Here is a 15,275-nt window from a genome sequence, read left to right as displayed (position 1 = left end):
CACCAGACCTGAGCCTTGTCTGCCACCTACACCACAGCTCCCGGCAATGCCGCATCCTTAACCCACTGAGCGAGGCCGGGGATCAGACCTACGTTGTCATGGACACTAGTCGGATTCGTTTGCGCTGAGCCACGCTGGGAACAAGTTTCTGCTTAACATTTTAATGCTATAAATGCTCAACTCTGTGACGCCGTGACTTTAATACACAGTGCTTCTCATGTTGCTGGTTTCCATTTTAATTTCCTCGTTGATCAATGAGTTGCTTCCGAGTGTAGTTTAAGAATTTGTGCTTGCTGTCTCGTTGGATGGTCTCGCTGGCGCTGAGCTTGCGTTTTGCTTGATGTTTATTTGATGGCCCAGAGGGTCATCGGGTTTTGGAATGTTCTCTTAGTGCTTCGGTACCCGGAATGTTTTCTGATTGTTGGGCTTGGGGTTTCGTGTGCTTCTGTGAAGTCAGCCTTTGAACTGTGTTGCATAAATCTTTGCTCCGCAGCTCGCTTTTATGACCTAGCAAAAATGGAGAGCTGTAAGGCTTCAACTAGGAGGATGGAGATAGCGTTTCTCCCCTTTAGTTTTCTCTCTCTCTGAGATCATCAGCACGTCATTTAAGGCAGCTTTAGGTTCCCAGCAAGATGGGGGGATTTCCTCTGGACCCCCGCCCTCACTCCTGCACAGCCTCCCCATCGACGTCCCTGCCAGAGGGCGGGCATGTGACAGTGACGACCCTCCCCGACCCTCGAGCAGCTCCCAGAGCGCAGGTTTACAGTGGGGCCCCCTGTGCTGCGCTGTCCCTGGGTTTGGACCCGCGGGAGATGACACGTGTCCATCATTAGGCTGCCGTGGAGTGAATTCGGAGCCCTATTCGTGACTTTGTTGATTCTGGCTCTAATTCGAGGATGTTTGGTTAGGTGCGTAAAAGCGTGGAGGTGACTCTTCCTCTTCCTCAGGGTTGACCTCCGAACCCTACGTAATGCTTCTTGTCCTAAAGTTTATTCTTTTTGTCTGGTCATTCTGTAACTCCTAGCCACATTCCTCGTCAGCAGACACGGGGTCCGTTGATGTTTGAGGGGAGCTGCGTCGTATTTGTATACTTGTGTCCCTCTGCCACGACAGTGAAATGTGGGGCCCGCTGGTTCTCTCTCTCTCAGAGAGCTCCGCAAGCAGTGATAGAAATTAGCTTTCATTCTTCTCTCCGTTTTCTTCCTGTGTCACCTGTCCAGCGATGTAGGAAGTGGGGGCAGAGTTATCCGGGCTTTACAGAAACGGAGGCGCAGGCAGGTGAAGTGATTCTTCGGAGGTCACACAGTCGGACTCAGTCGGTACTACAACATCGTGGGCGTTTTCTCCTTGCAGTTTTTCCTTGTTAAAAATCTCCTAGTATCGGAGTTCCCATCGTGGCGCAGTGGTTAACGAATCCGACTAGGAACCATGAGGTTGCGGGTTCGGTCCCTGCCCTTGCTCAGTGGGTTAACGATCCGGCGTTGCCGTGAGCTGTGGTGTAGGTTGCAGACGCAGCTCGGATCCCGCGTTGCTGTGCCTCTGGCGTAGGCCGGTGGCTGCGGCTCCGATTCAACCCCTAGCCTGGGAACCTCTATATGCCGCGGGAGTGGCCCAAGAAATAGCAACAACAACAAAAGACAAAAAGACAAAAAACAAAAAACAAAAAACAAAAAACAAAACAAAACAAAAATCTCCTAGTATCACAGGCAATGGCTTATGTGTCTTATGCAGTGTGTCTCATAAAATAACAGGCTCCCTGCCGTGGTAAGTGTTCTTTGTAGTACCGTTCTAGTGCCTTCGTCTTAGACCGGTCACGTGTTGCGTGGTGCTGAGACTCAGCGGGTTGGCTTCCTCTCGGGAAGTCAGCCCAGGGCTGAAGCGGCTCAGGGTCCCGGCACGGAGACGCGCGGACGTGGAGCGCATCTCCCGCGAGCCCTCCCGGGAGGAGTGGACACGGGCCGAAGGTGGCAGTCGCAGCGCAGCTAGAATGAGAGTCGGTTTGGCAAGTGTAAGTGGTTTTGAAACCTCTCTAATTTTCAGCTTTCCTGAGTTTTTCAGTTATGTCCAGACAAGACCGTTGAACGAGGGGTCGGAGACTCGTCTGCTCCCGCCCCGTGCAGGTGGCCTTGATCAGTCACAGAACTTCCCAGAGACGGCTCTGCTCTTTTGTATACACGTTAGAAAGGTAGGCATTTAAAAGTAACAGCGCCAGACACATAGCAGAAATTGGAGTCGATTTTGCTTTTAATGGCTGTACCCAGGGCCAGGGATTGAATTCGAGCCACACTTGTGACCAAGACCTAAGCACAACGGTGGCACTGCTGGATCCTTTAACCATCCCTTAACCCACTGTGCCAGGCTGGGGATCAAACCCGAGCTGCTGCAGTCAGGCTCTTAACTCACTGTGCCACAGTGGGAACTCCTAGCCAGTCCAAACTGTAAACAAGGCGTGGTTGGAATTTTTTAGTAACAAGGTGGAAGTTAGAGTGCTGTTACCCATTACAGTGTTTCATCCTGAACCAGGTAAAGCTTTCTGAAAGCCACACGGCTTCCGCAAGTTTCTTTGCGCTGTTTGAGGGTTTGTGATGCTCCATGAGCATTTATAAAGGCTTTCTCATCTCTTCTTGGTTTGTGAGGAAACACCTCTAGAAATCAAGTAAGTAAGAAGTGATGAGTTCCCTGGCGGCCTAGCAGTTAAAGGACCCAGCTTCGTCAGTGCTCTGGCACGGGTTTGATCCCTGGCCTGGGAACTTCTGCCTTCTGCAGGCACAGCAAACACACACACACACACACACACACACACACACACACACACACACTCACTCACTCACTCACTCACTCACTGATGGTGCTTGCTCTGGGTTTAGAGCTGACATTTCCCCTCTTCAGACCTGGGTGGCGTTTTGAGTGCCTCGATGATGTGTGCTCTGGGTTCCTGACGGACAGCGCGCCGGGCGCCTCGGAACCTGCCCAGTCCGCTGTGTTCCCGCCGGCGGCGCGGGCCGAGGTGGGGAGCTGGGCTGCTTGGGACGGAGCTGCGAGATGGGAGCTGCTGACGCGTGGGCTGGCGCTTCGGGGCTTGGCTTTCTGCCTCTGCAGTGTCTTGTTTTGGATGGCTGTGTCTCAGCAAGCCTCTGTCTCTTGATCCAGCGCATCCCCGGGGACATCAGTGGAAGGAAAACAAGGATTTGTAGCAGAGGGTGTCTTCACTGTTAATGTGTGTGCAGCTTCTACCATAGTGGGTTTTCTAAAGGGGCATAAGTACGCCACAGACCTCATCACAGCGAGGTGAGAACTGGATGCCAAAACTTTTGGCTCAGTAAGAACTGGATGCCAAAACTTTTAATGCAACATTATGTATTTATTTATAGTTTTATTTTGATTTTTTGCTTTTTAGGGCCGCCCCCATGGCATATGGAGGTTCCCAGCCTAGGGGTCGAATTGGAGCTACAGCTGCCTGCCTACTCCACAGCCACAGCCCTGCTGGATCCTTAACCCACGGAGCATGGCTGGATGGAACCTCGCTACCCCTGCGCCGCGACGGCAACACCTGCAGCCTCTTCCCTGCTGAGCCAGGCGAGTTGTCCGGTGGGCGATGTTGGGCAGGTGGTGGAGGTTTCGTGCGCACAGGTTAGGCTCCTGGGAAACCCCGAGAGAATGCGAGCCGTGCCACGTTTGCAGAGACACTGGCGGTTTTGACAGTATCTCCAAAATCTTTCCAAAAACGTTGTGCTCTCTTAATACGAAAGAGAGTCCGTCAGCAGTTGTGTTCTTGTGCGTGGTTGGCAGACCGTGCAGCTTGTTTACGCCAAGAATGCAGCGAACAGCTTCCCGCCCGGAGAGGAGAGGCGACGTGGCGCCTCGGGAACGTTCGATGCGTGGGGGCCGCCGTGCGATCTGTCGTCCAGGCCCAAGCACTTGGAAGAAGGCTCTCGGCGGGGCAGCATCCGGAGAGACGCGTGTGCTCGGTGGGGGCCTCCTTCCTGGCCTCAGGCGGTGTTTTTCTCAAGTCGACTGAATAATGTCCTGCCCTGAATCGTCGTCCTTGTTTTTTGCAGCAGTGCTTTTCTCCCCATGTTACAAATGACACAGCAGGACACCCAGAGCCTCGCCTGCTGTCCGAAAGCAGACGAGCAGCGCCAGGAAGCGCCAGCGCTGGCGTCTGCCTCCGCGTGCTGCCACCTGCTGCAGCCGGGTGTTGGGCCCTGAGACTGGGACCACTGAGTCTTGCTCCCCTTTGTTCTCACATCTTTGGGAGACTGTGTTTTGCTAAGTGGGAGCATCTCAAACTCACATGCGTGAAGTCATCTGGGATCTGGTTAAGCGCGGATCCGACTCAGTGGGCGAGGCATAGGCTGAGACGATGTGTTTCTAAGAAGCTTCCAGATCACACCATGACAGCTGACTTGCACCTTAGGGTCTGGTTAGGGCTCAGGTGGATCCGCCGGTTTGGAGAGCACATGAACGGCATGCTGGAAGGAAGAACTGCTCTCAGCTCCCAGCAGCGCGTCAGGCTGGAGCGGGTAGCCCCGCTGCTCCAGGATGCCAGCGGGTGTGGCGTTCACGCCAAGCTGTGGCATTTACAGCTGACAGCCTGCCGTGTCACTGTCGTGGTGGTACAAGGCAGACCTTGGTTCTTTTTTGCTCTAAAATGAAGAACAAAGATAGTTGTGGAAAATTCATACTGAAGTATTAAAATAAATGAGGACAAACTAGGTCAGTGCCGTTGGTTCCCGGCATGATGCATTCACGGATCCATCATCCCTGGAATGGGCAGTCAGTGAGTGTTTGTCGAATGAACTGTCTTTTGACTAAAACTGCCTGAGCCTCATAGATGTGTCTGCTGGACCGTCTTCAGATGCGCTGTCGCTTGGGGGAGGCTGATGCCTCTTCGCTGGAGCCTCTGGTGGAATCTGACTCCTGACCTCACGGGGTAGCTCCCCCTTTACCGGGCTTTTCTGCCTTTTTGTAGCTTTGGAAGTTACGAGCCTGGATGGCGTCACCGACGAAGGCCGGAACGCTTGGGGATGTGGGAGCTGCGAAGAGCAGGGCTCCCAGCTGACCTCAGAGAGAGACAGGGTCACGGGGCCGTCGGGTCCTCTGAGTCTGAGGCGGCGCCGACTGGCTCACCTGCGCCCGAGCCTGGAGGGGAGGGCGGGCTGCGGACAGGGCCCGGGACAGAGAACATTTCAGCAAGTTGCTGGAGGCCGAGCGTGGGCTGGCCTAGCCGTGGAGTCACTGAGAGCCCTCCTGGGGGGAGGATGGCTCACTTTCCGGGTGTTTCTGTAGGTCTCTGCGGGGTGCTCCTGAGAAATAACAGGAGCCGCGGGGGCCACCGGAGCCCCCTCCGCTGCAGGTGTGCGGGAGCAGCACACAACCCTTAGCCTCGGACTCGGGGACTTTAAAATAACGGGTCACCAAGACAGCTGGTCAGACGGGGGTTTAAATACCTCGGTTAGAGGACACCCCGGGCAAGGCGGCCCATCCGAGACACGGTCAACGGAAAGGCAGCACGTGAAGCCCTGGGATCACCGCCCATGACGAACTCCCTCGAGGGCTCGTCTGTGCCCTTGAAGACAGGTCGGGAGTGAGACTCAAGGCCGGGGAGGGGCGGGAGGGAGCCGGCGAAACAGAGTCCCCGGCAGCTTTGGGACAGCGTGACGCCCGCGCCGTTGGAGTCTGCAGGGGAGAAGAGAGAAATAACGAGGCAGAAGAAACAGTCACGGGGGCGATGGGGGAATCTGCAGAACTTGCGGACATTGGAGCCGGCGATCCAAGAAGCAGGATGAGCAAACACACCCAGACATGTCGCTGTCACGTGGCGGGGCCCAGAGAGAAGTTCGGAGGCGGCGGCCGCAGGCAGCAAGAGACACTGAGCTGCAGAGGAAGAGCCGGGGGCCCAGCGGACCGCCCACCAGAGAGCACGTCCGAGCCCGGGGGCCGTGGCGCGGGGGGTGCTGCTGCACCACCCGACGGGGAGTGGGTCTCCCCAGCACCCTTCTTTCCCCGCCCTGACCTGGACCCTGCCGAGGAAGGACTCGCTCCCCGAGTGACAGCCCGTTCCGCCCAAAGTGGGAGAAAATGTTTTCGCAACGCGAGTCAAGGACCAGGTTCTGTGGCAGGTGTTACAACACAGGAGACGCCCTGATGGCAGAGTGAAAGGAGGGGTCTCCCTTCTCCCAAAGCAGTGGACTCTCGTGCCCTGCAGAGAGCGTGCGCGCCCTGAAGCTGGTAACTCTGGGCGGCGCATGTTTCTCATGAGCCTGTTGGGCTGTTTTATAAATGATTATAAACAGGAACTGTGACCATACGTCTTCCTACGAAAAATTTGGTTGGTAGGTGCTGCACAGAAAGGACTGTTGGGCTGCAATTCCTGTCTTCTCAGAGTTTATGAATGTACCACAGAGACCGTATTTGCAGAATATGTAGATAAAAGGATGAAATGTAAATAAGGTCAAGGCCAATGGCTCCTGCGTCCCACAGGACAGTCACAGCAGTAACCAGGACTGCCTGCCATCTCGCCAGCAGCCGCTCTGTTGAACCCGACATAACGTGCTTTTAAAATACCTTCTCTTGCTCGGCTGTCATCTCATTCTCCGGAAATAGAACGCGAACATTTTGCCAGTGGAGCAGGTGTGGCTTAGGATCCGGTGATGGGTTCTTGGCCGTGATCGGGTGATCTGAGGGGTGCCTGACTTGTCGTGGTCTCGGGGGCTTTTTTCTCTCTGATGCTTGGCAGCGGCCAGGTGTGAGGGGAGCAGGTGTGGTGGCCGGTGGTGGGCTCTTCTACCTGGGAAACAGGGACGATGACAGAAGAATCTAGTAAAACACACAGCTGACTGTATGGTAAAGGAGTCATTGCTGGAGTTCCCGTCCTGGCTCAGTGGTTGAAGAACCCGACTAGGAACCATGAGGTTTCGGGTTCGATCCCTGGCTTCGCTCCGTGGAACCCGACTAGGAACCATGAGGTTTCGGGTTCGATCCCTGGCCTCGCTCATTGGGAAGGATCTGGCGTTGCCATGAGCTGTGGTGTAGGTTGCGGACGTAGCTCAGATCCGGCGTTGCTGTGGCTGTGGTGTAGGCTGGTAACTACGGCTCCGACTGGACCCCTAGCTTGGGAACCTCCACATGCCATGGGAGCGGCCTAGAAAAGGCAAAAAGACAAAAAAAAAAAAAAAAAAAAAAAAAAAAGTCGTTGTTGCTTCTACTGCCGTGGACTCTGGTACATTTTCGTTTTACCGGAATGAAGAAAGAGTGCCTGAGGCCCAGGTTAAGCGTTTTCCTTGCTGTGTGGCTGCTCGCTGCATGTCGGCTCCGGTGTTCTCTCTCTCCAGTGAATCGCAGGTGAGCGCCTTGACCTCAGGAGCCGGCTCGCGGGACATGTGTGCCGCTCGGCAGATGCAGCCCCCTCGGGATGTCAGGAGAGACGGGCTGACTTTGCTGTTGGGTAGAGCATGACTGGTTGGCAGAGTGGTGGTTCCAGGAGATCTTGACTAGGAAACCCGGGCCCTGCCCGCAGCTTCCTGTAACCTCCGATCCCCCGGAATCTGCCTCCCCGAGCCCCGTGGAGCCCCCGCCTTCTGGAAGCTCCTGCCTCTGCCTGTGCCCTCAGCCCGGCCTCCGAGGCACCCCGCCCATCACCTGCTCCTGCCTAGTGACCCGTGATGTGTGTCCCTGGGCCCGACTACCAGCTTCAAACCCCCGCCCCCCGTGCCTTCTCCCTCTGTCCTATCTATACTGCAGCCAAAGGAACCTTTTAAAACACAACTCAGACCAGGTGACTTCCTGGCGGGAGTACCCCTGGGCCCCCCTCGGGTCTGAGGGTGGAGACCCCGTCCTTGCCTGGCTTGGCCCCTCTGCTGGCGCTTCTCCCTGAGCCCGTCCTGGCCTCGTCTGCATCGCACCTGTTCACCTTCAGGTCTGCCTGCACCTGCTGCTTGCTCGGGCCTTTCCGGGTCACCAGCCTGTGCTCTCACGAGCGGTTCCCCTTCGCGCAGTGCATCATGGCAGCGATGCTAAGGTTCTGGTGCGTGGGCCCTGCCGCCCGGACCTGTCTGTTCACCGTCTTCGGCGCCTAGTGAAATGCCCACAGCAGCTTCCACTGCTGTGGATAAATGGGAAAATGCCGCCCTGCCACACGTGTTCTTTTTAAATGAAAATGAACCCATGCGAGCTTTGTGCAGCAAGAAAACTCCAAGTGTGGCCCCAGGGCCATTGAAGGTGTAACATAATCTGAGCTTTCAGGAAGCCTGAACATCTTGATACAAGCTCTTGGCACGTAGGCCTTCACTACATGAACCTGGACTTGCAAGGATGCGTGTGAGGAAATTTTTGTTTTTATGCAAGACGCGTGGAAAGCCCCAGGCCTCTTCCTGCAGCACAGGTCCATTCTGTCCATGTCCTAACTTTTGAAAGTTGCCCTTTCCGGCTGGCGGGCTTTTCTAGAGCCAAACGGAGAGACGAGGGAGGGCGCCGCCGTCTGAGCCCTTGTCCCGTATGGCCGGGGTCACCACCTCTGCTGTGTGGGGTCGTTCCTTCTGCAGGTGGTCACTGGCTGTCTGCTGTGGGCTGGGCCCTGTGCCGGTCCAGGGGAGATACGTGCGTGGATGTATAGACATGGATGTGCACACACACAAACACACATGCACACACGTGAACGCACGCCCCCAGTGCCCGGCCCCGCCCCGGCGGCAGCTCCGCGCTCCTGCCCGGGCAGGTCGTTGATAGCCGCAGTGCGGGGTAACCTGCTGTCGGGCTCTTGCACAATTTGCTTCTCCCTAGAGGGGCTTTCAGGTGAATTTAGATCATAAATCGAGTCGTTTAAGTGGCAGCCATCTTCGGTCAGCGCCAGTCTTAGCGCTTTGGGAGCCGAGTAAGACTGACGAGAGTCCTTCTTCAAGGACTAGCTCCTTTCCAGGAGCGCGCGGGGGCCCCGATGGTCTCGGGGGCCGTCGGCCGCGCAGGGTCAGCAGCTCTCCGGCCGGCACGGCAGGGACCGCCGCGTTGTGCATCCCCGCCACGGGCCGGGTCACCCGCTCTGCCCCGGCGCAGGCTGGCCCCGGGGCTCTCAGTTACCTCTTGCCCTTGGCCTCTTGGGTCCCCTCATCAGTCACTGCACGCCCCTGAAGGTCACCAGACACTCGGCCAGGCGTCCACTGCTGGCCAAGAAGCAGAAAGGCGTGAGCTTCTCCTAGGCTTTGGACGAGCTCTGGAAAGATCCCTGCCCGCGTCCTCCTTCCCCGCGGTCCTGTATCTTCCCGTGCGAACCCCGCTCCCGCTTTCTGAGTTTCCGTGGTGTGCGGTCATCCTCTGTGCTGTCAGTGGAAATATTTCAAAGTTATTCTTTGTTTTTTTTTTTTTTGTCTTTTGTCTTCTTGTTGTTGTTGTTGCTATTTCGTGGGCCGCTCCTGCGGCATATGGAGGTTCCCAGGCCAGGGATCGAATCGGAGCTGTAGCCACCGGCCTACGCCAGAGCCACAGCAACGCAGGATCCGAGCCGCGTCTGCAACCTACACCACAGCTCACGGCAACACCGGATCGTTAACCTGCTGAGCAAGGGCAGGGACCGAACCTGCAACCTCATGGTTCTTAGTCGGATTCGTTAACCACTGCGCCATGACGGGAACTCCCAAAGTTATTCTTAAGCTGTGATGAAACTATGGTTTTTTCACCTGACGGTCTGGTGAGTGCTCCTCCATCGAAAGCACCCAGCGCCGCGACTCACGAGGCGGGTTGCTGACCTGCACACGTTCTTCTGTTTTCCAGTCACTGCCCAGAAGCATGGTGTCCCGACTCTGCGAGTCTAAAAAGGTCTGCGCTGCGGCCGACATGCAGCTCCAGGTGGGTGTGCGCCCTGGGCGGGAGGTTTTCCAGAGTCGTCACTCAGAGTCCATGTGCAGCTGGAAACTCCTGCCACGTCTACACGTTTATGGTAATGATGCTTCCGGACGTCGTTACCTGAGTTCAGAGCCCCTGACCTGGACTCCCTCTTCCGCTGCCGTCCTGAGGACGGAGGGGTCAGACGCGCTGAGATCCCGGCTGCAGGCAGAGAGGCCGAGTGGACCCGTCCTCTGACTTCCTCAGGCCAGCCTTTCAGCAGCCACCTTCTGTATTGTAGCCACTCTCTGTACCGTTTGTGGTTCTCTCTGTGGCGCCTTCCACAGGGAGGGCTGCAGGGTTTGCATAGTATTCGAAGCCAGTCTGCCAGGTTGCCAGGCACAGAAACAGTCTCTAACCCATCTGGACGGAGGTCCGCGTGACGCCGGATGGTTAAGCTGCTTCTAATTCCTGAGCCCACTTCTCGAATTCTTCCTCTCCGTCAGACCTGGAGCGTTGCATAAACACAGCCTGACCCCCGATCTTTCATCTCAGGCAGTATTCACCTTATAACGACCCAGTGACCTACTGAAAGGTGTAGCCACCCTTTACCTGCTTCATAGTGGCTGAAATTCAGTCCCTAGGAAGTAAGGAACGAGCTGTGTTGTTTTGCACCTTAAAAGACACATCTTGTTGAAGGACGTGCCAGTCATGGCCCCTAGGCTGACATTATTCAGTGTCCGTTTGCATCACACGATTGAAAAAGGATTTTCTTTTCAAAGCCATGTTCCGATAAAGCTCTGCTTATGCACAGTGATGTTTGAATTTCACGGAATATCTGGTGCCTGTCCATACTGGTCCTTGACTTCTCTCCCCGGCTATTTAAACGTGCAGAGACCATCCTTAGCTGAGGAATGCCTAAGAAAGGGAGCGGGCTGGCCTTGGCCCATGGGCCAAAGTGTGCCAGCCTCTGCTCCAAAATAGTGCTTTAAACATCCAAAGTCCTTTTTCAATTATTTGAAAAAGCTAACACTGCTTGTCAGGCGTCTTTTGATTGGCAGTACCTGGAGGGAAGTCCTGCCTTGTCAAAGCTTGTCCTGGCATCTTGCGGAACAGCTGCTTCAGTGGTTTTTTTCTAAAATGGAAATGCAGCCTTGCCGTGCGCCCTGCAGAGAGGAGGCGAGAAGAGGTGAAAGGTCGGAGGGGAGGGGAGGGCGTTCCCGCTGCCGCGCAGCTGCCTGTCCTGCTTCCTGGCACGCCGCCGTCCCCTGCACGGGGCTGGGGGACAGACAAGGCTCGAAGGAGAACAGCTGTCTCAGGTGTCCAAGCGGCATCAACAGCGATTGAAAAGTGATTTTTTTTTGCTGTGCGTTATTCTGAAAGATCCTGTTTTTCTGCAACTCTAAGGCTCTCAGTCCCAAGCAGGTGTCCCCTTAGGTGGGCGGCAGGCTCGTCGCTTAGAATTGTTGGTTCATCATCAGGTGAGCGTGAAATACACGCACTTTTCATCGATTCTGCTGGGGTTTTTTTGTTTTGTTTTGCTTGGCTTTTTAGGGCCGTACCTGTGGCATATGGAGGTTCCCTGGAACCTATGGGTTGAATCCAAGCTATAGCCGCCCGCCTACACCACAGCCACAGCAACTCGGGATCTAAGCCGAGCCTGCGACCGACACTACAGCTCACGGCAACGCCGGATCCTTAGCCCACTGAGCGAGTCCTGGGATCGAACCCATGTCCTCATGGATGCTAGTCGGGTTCTTAACCCATGGAGCCACAGTGGGAATTCCCTGTTTTGCTATTTTTATAATTTAAAAAAAGTCAGTCCATGTTTATGACTTTCATTTGTGAGAGGCACGATCGAAGGAACAGCACTCTTGAAGGCTGGTTTGTGACTAAATTGGGGCCCAAACCCCCAGCTCAGTGGAGGTTAGAGGTTAAGAATCGCAGCTCCTCCCGATCGATGCTGTTGGAATCTGGGCACAGCGTGGACGGTCCGGCCGGCGCCTTGGCTGAGCCTGTGCCGCTGTCAGCACTGGATGGAGGGAGCAGCAGTTAGTGGATGTTTAGATCACCAGTGAGGGTAAAGCAGTGCTTATATTTAGGAAATGTCTATTTTTCCAGGGACGGCTGAACCTCGACTTTATAATTTAGAACCATAATTCTGTATCTGGATGCAGCCAGCAGTTAGAGGTTGTTTCAACTTTTTCTTTTATCCAGACGAATGCTCACCTCTTTCAAGTCGGCAGCTGTGCATTCCCTACAGATTCCAGTTTTGAATCAGAAAGATGCGTATCAGAAACATAATTGCATGTCAGCACTTCTCTTTGAAGATAAAACGGTTTTTTACTTTCTTGCTTCAGGTGAACTTCAAACAGTGGAATATTCAAGTCAAGTGCAGTGAAGAAGCACTTCATCTTTAGATTTTCGGTGGAAAATGTAGTTGTCAGAACTCTGAACAGGAGTTCCTGTTGTGGGTCAGTGGGTTAAGGAGCCATGAGGTTGCGGGTTCGATTCTTGGCCTCAATCAATGGGTTAAGGATCCAGCGTTGCCAGGAGCAATGGTGTAGGTCGCAGACGCGGCTTAGATCCGCGTTGCTGTGGCTGTGGTGTAGGCTGGCAGCTACAGCTCTATTCAACTCCTAGCCTGGGAATCTCTATATGCCGAGCGTGCGGCCCTAAAAAGACAAGAAACAAACAAACAAAACAAACCCTCTGTAAAATAAGTGAATTTCATGTTCAGAATCTTTCTGATGCTTTGTCCTCCTGTCAGATGTCAGTGGCCTCTGTCCCCTTCTGGGAGGTGAATGACCCCTCCCCAGGGTCTCTGCGGAAGCCAGGGCCCCCCTGCCCCCAGCCTCGCCTCAGGCCCCCCGTCTCCCCGCCCCCCTTTGCTGGATCTCCGCATTCCCCTCTTGTCCCCAAACCAGGATTCTGACCACGTCGCTTCTCTCACTTAATATAAATAGGGATCCAGGAGGAAGGCAGACAGAGCCGGGCATCACAAGTTACAATTCTTTTTTCCTATTTCCAAGTACAGGTATTTCTTAATATGAATGTATCTTTTTTTTTTTGTTCTTTGGGTTTTTTTGGTCTTTTTAGGGCTGCACCTGCGACATATGGATGTTCCCAGGCTAGAGGTCGAATCGGAGCTGCCACAGCAACATGGGATCCAAGCCACGTCTGTGACCTACACCACAGCCCACAGCAACGCTGGAGCCTTCAGTCCCTGAGCGAGGCCAGGGATAGAACCCGCGTCCTCGTGGGTACTAATCGGGTGTTGACTGCTGAGCCATGCTGGCAACTCTGGAGGTATTGTTTTGTGGCCACAGGTTTCATTTACTACCCTGTACATGAAGGGTGCCTCACAGATGCGGTTCAGAAGCCTTCCGTGGCCTTTGCACCATTGACGTGGCCTTAAACGTGGCCCGGAACCACCTGCGACCACCAGCACATCCGTGCGTGCGTGTGTCCAGCTGGGGTCTGTGCCGTTCGTCCCGGCACCCTTGTCACCCTTGCTCGCCACGTCGTGGCGTAAGGGGCACAGGAGTAACCAGCCGCTCTCGTCCTCCTAGGTCTTCTACGCGGCTCTGGATCAGCTCTACCACGGCCCGCACCCCCGGGGGCGGTGCACCACGGACGTCCTCAGAGCCACGCAGGAGAGGTTCTACGGCCTGCCCTACGTCCCCGGCACGGTGAGCCTGGCGTCCCGGCCCCTCGCGCCCGCCCCGCGCCAGCCCCAGCCCCGTCCTCGAGCTGCCGCCCCCGGCTCCCCCGCTGCCTCCAGCAGCCGCGCGTGATTTGTATGTATTTGCCTCGGTTCCTGGGGACGTGGGGACGGGGCCGTCCAGCTAGTCTCTGCTCTTGTCTCTCGTTTGCTTTGACAAGAGAAGCAGTGACAGAAGGGGAATGCGATGACTGGTCCCTAACCTGGTTCCCGCTGCAGAGTCCACAGCGCCAGGTCCTCACCGGGTCACGGTCGTGACGCGTCTGCACGTCTCGCCCTGTCCCCTGCCCCGTCGGGAGGAAGAGTGGGCGCGTGGCTGTTGACTGAGTGCTGGGGGCCAGTCCCCGTAACCTGCACGGTGTCCCCGTCCTTGGCCTGTGCAGGTGAGGTCGTCGAGGGCGTGAGCGATGGTGTTGGGATCCAGACCCAGCCTCCCAGGCGTGGGGTTCGTCACCCGGGTCCTGAAAGGAGGCTGATCGGGGGGAGGGCGCGCCCGTGTGTCTCTTATCCCTCGGGGCTCCTGTGTGCGGAGGGGAGCCCGGCCCCCGGGGCCTGCGGCAGAGGCGCCTCCGCGAGCTCCCCGTGCACCGGGAGGCGCGCTGGACCCGTTGCGTCCTCCCTGGGGCTGCGGGGCAGCTCCTGCGCTCCTCGGTCCGCGCCGTCTGTGCACCTGCCTCGTGCTCAGGGGCGTCCCCTTCCCGCTCAGCCCGGCCGAGGGGAGGAGAGCCCACCTCACAGCCTCTGGGACGGTGACGCGTGCCTTTGTTTGTTACCCTGCGGACACCAGCGCGCGTTGTGCCCGGGTCGGGTCGTTGTTAGTCGGCGACTGTGCTTTTGTCTGCTGGGTCTCTGGTCTGGGGCAGGGCTGGGCCCCAGACGTGGCGAAACAGGCCGCCCTCGGACACGCGCTGCCAGCTCTTCCTCCTGCTGTTCAGAAGCGTGGTCATGTCTTTGCGATCATGTCGTGCCAGCCACTGCCCGCCGGGTTTGGACAGACGGACGGATGGACACACACACACACGCGCACACACACACACACATACACACACATCTGTAGATACATATGTGTGATTACTGCTCCAGTGCAGCGTCCTCTTGTGTATTTGGACTATCCGTGTTACTGGGCATTTGTAATGCTAGGAATATCTCACTATTCATCCGTGGAGTCTCGACAATAACCGCCTGGGTGTCAAGGCTTTTTCCAGCGTAGAGCTTTGCCCGCGTCACATGCTTTTGTGCTCATGCGGTTTCGTGCTCGTTTTGTGGTCTTTGCTTAGCTGTCACATCGGTGTGGCTTGCGGGCCGCGTGGTGACATGACCCGTGAGCAGTACAGTTGTGGGAGCAGCAACGGCAGGAGCCGGGGCGCTTTCTGAACCTGCTTCGGCCTGGCCACGTTGCTCAGCCCCAGCTTTATTTAAGTCCCTCAGTACTGAGCTGTGTCTCTTTTTAGAAAAGAACTCAGCTGTCCTCACCGTCCGGGGTTCGTTTGTACAGTGGTTGAATATAGAAGGCTGCGGACACGGCGGTGCCCGGTTCGGAATCAGCCACCTCTCGCTTGTTATCAGTGTAAAAAGAGGGGGAGGTTTTCACGTGCGCTCTCCTCGGCCCAGCTCCTTTTGAGAAAGTGCACAATTCGTCTCTTCACAGTCAGTGGCTCCTGCTCATCGTGTGACTTATTTTAGGAGGACTTTAGAAGAAGCATAGCTATATTTAGAGAAAAAGGACATTGTTTAA

The 15,275-nt window shown here is 55.9% G+C and overlaps 1 protein-coding gene and 1 non-coding gene across 2 annotated transcripts in view; both read left to right on the top strand.

Moving 5' to 3' along the window:
* MIPEP (mitochondrial intermediate peptidase) overlaps nucleotides 1-15,275 on the top strand; it is a 115,157-nt gene that overhangs the window by 39,962 nt on the left and 59,920 nt on the right. The window contains exons 15-16 of the mRNA XM_021065471.1: nucleotides 9,766-9,840; nucleotides 13,389-13,508. Coding sequence (XP_020921130.1) covers nucleotides 9,766-9,840; nucleotides 13,389-13,508 — 195 coding nt within the window. The remainder of the gene's footprint in view (nucleotides 1-9,765; nucleotides 9,841-13,388; nucleotides 13,509-15,275) is intronic.
* Nucleotides 353-436, top strand: MIR9814 (microRNA 9814). Its single transcript, NR_128499.1, has one exon. It is a non-coding gene; the product is annotated as a microRNA 9814 (primary transcript).

This window comes from Sus scrofa, chromosome 11 (assembly GCF_000003025.6).
Source record: "Sus scrofa isolate TJ Tabasco breed Duroc chromosome 11, Sscrofa11.1, whole genome shotgun sequence".
In the NCBI taxonomy this organism is placed as follows: domain Eukaryota; kingdom Metazoa; phylum Chordata; class Mammalia; order Artiodactyla; family Suidae; genus Sus; species Sus scrofa.
This window is presented reverse-complemented; position numbering and strand designations above follow the sequence as displayed.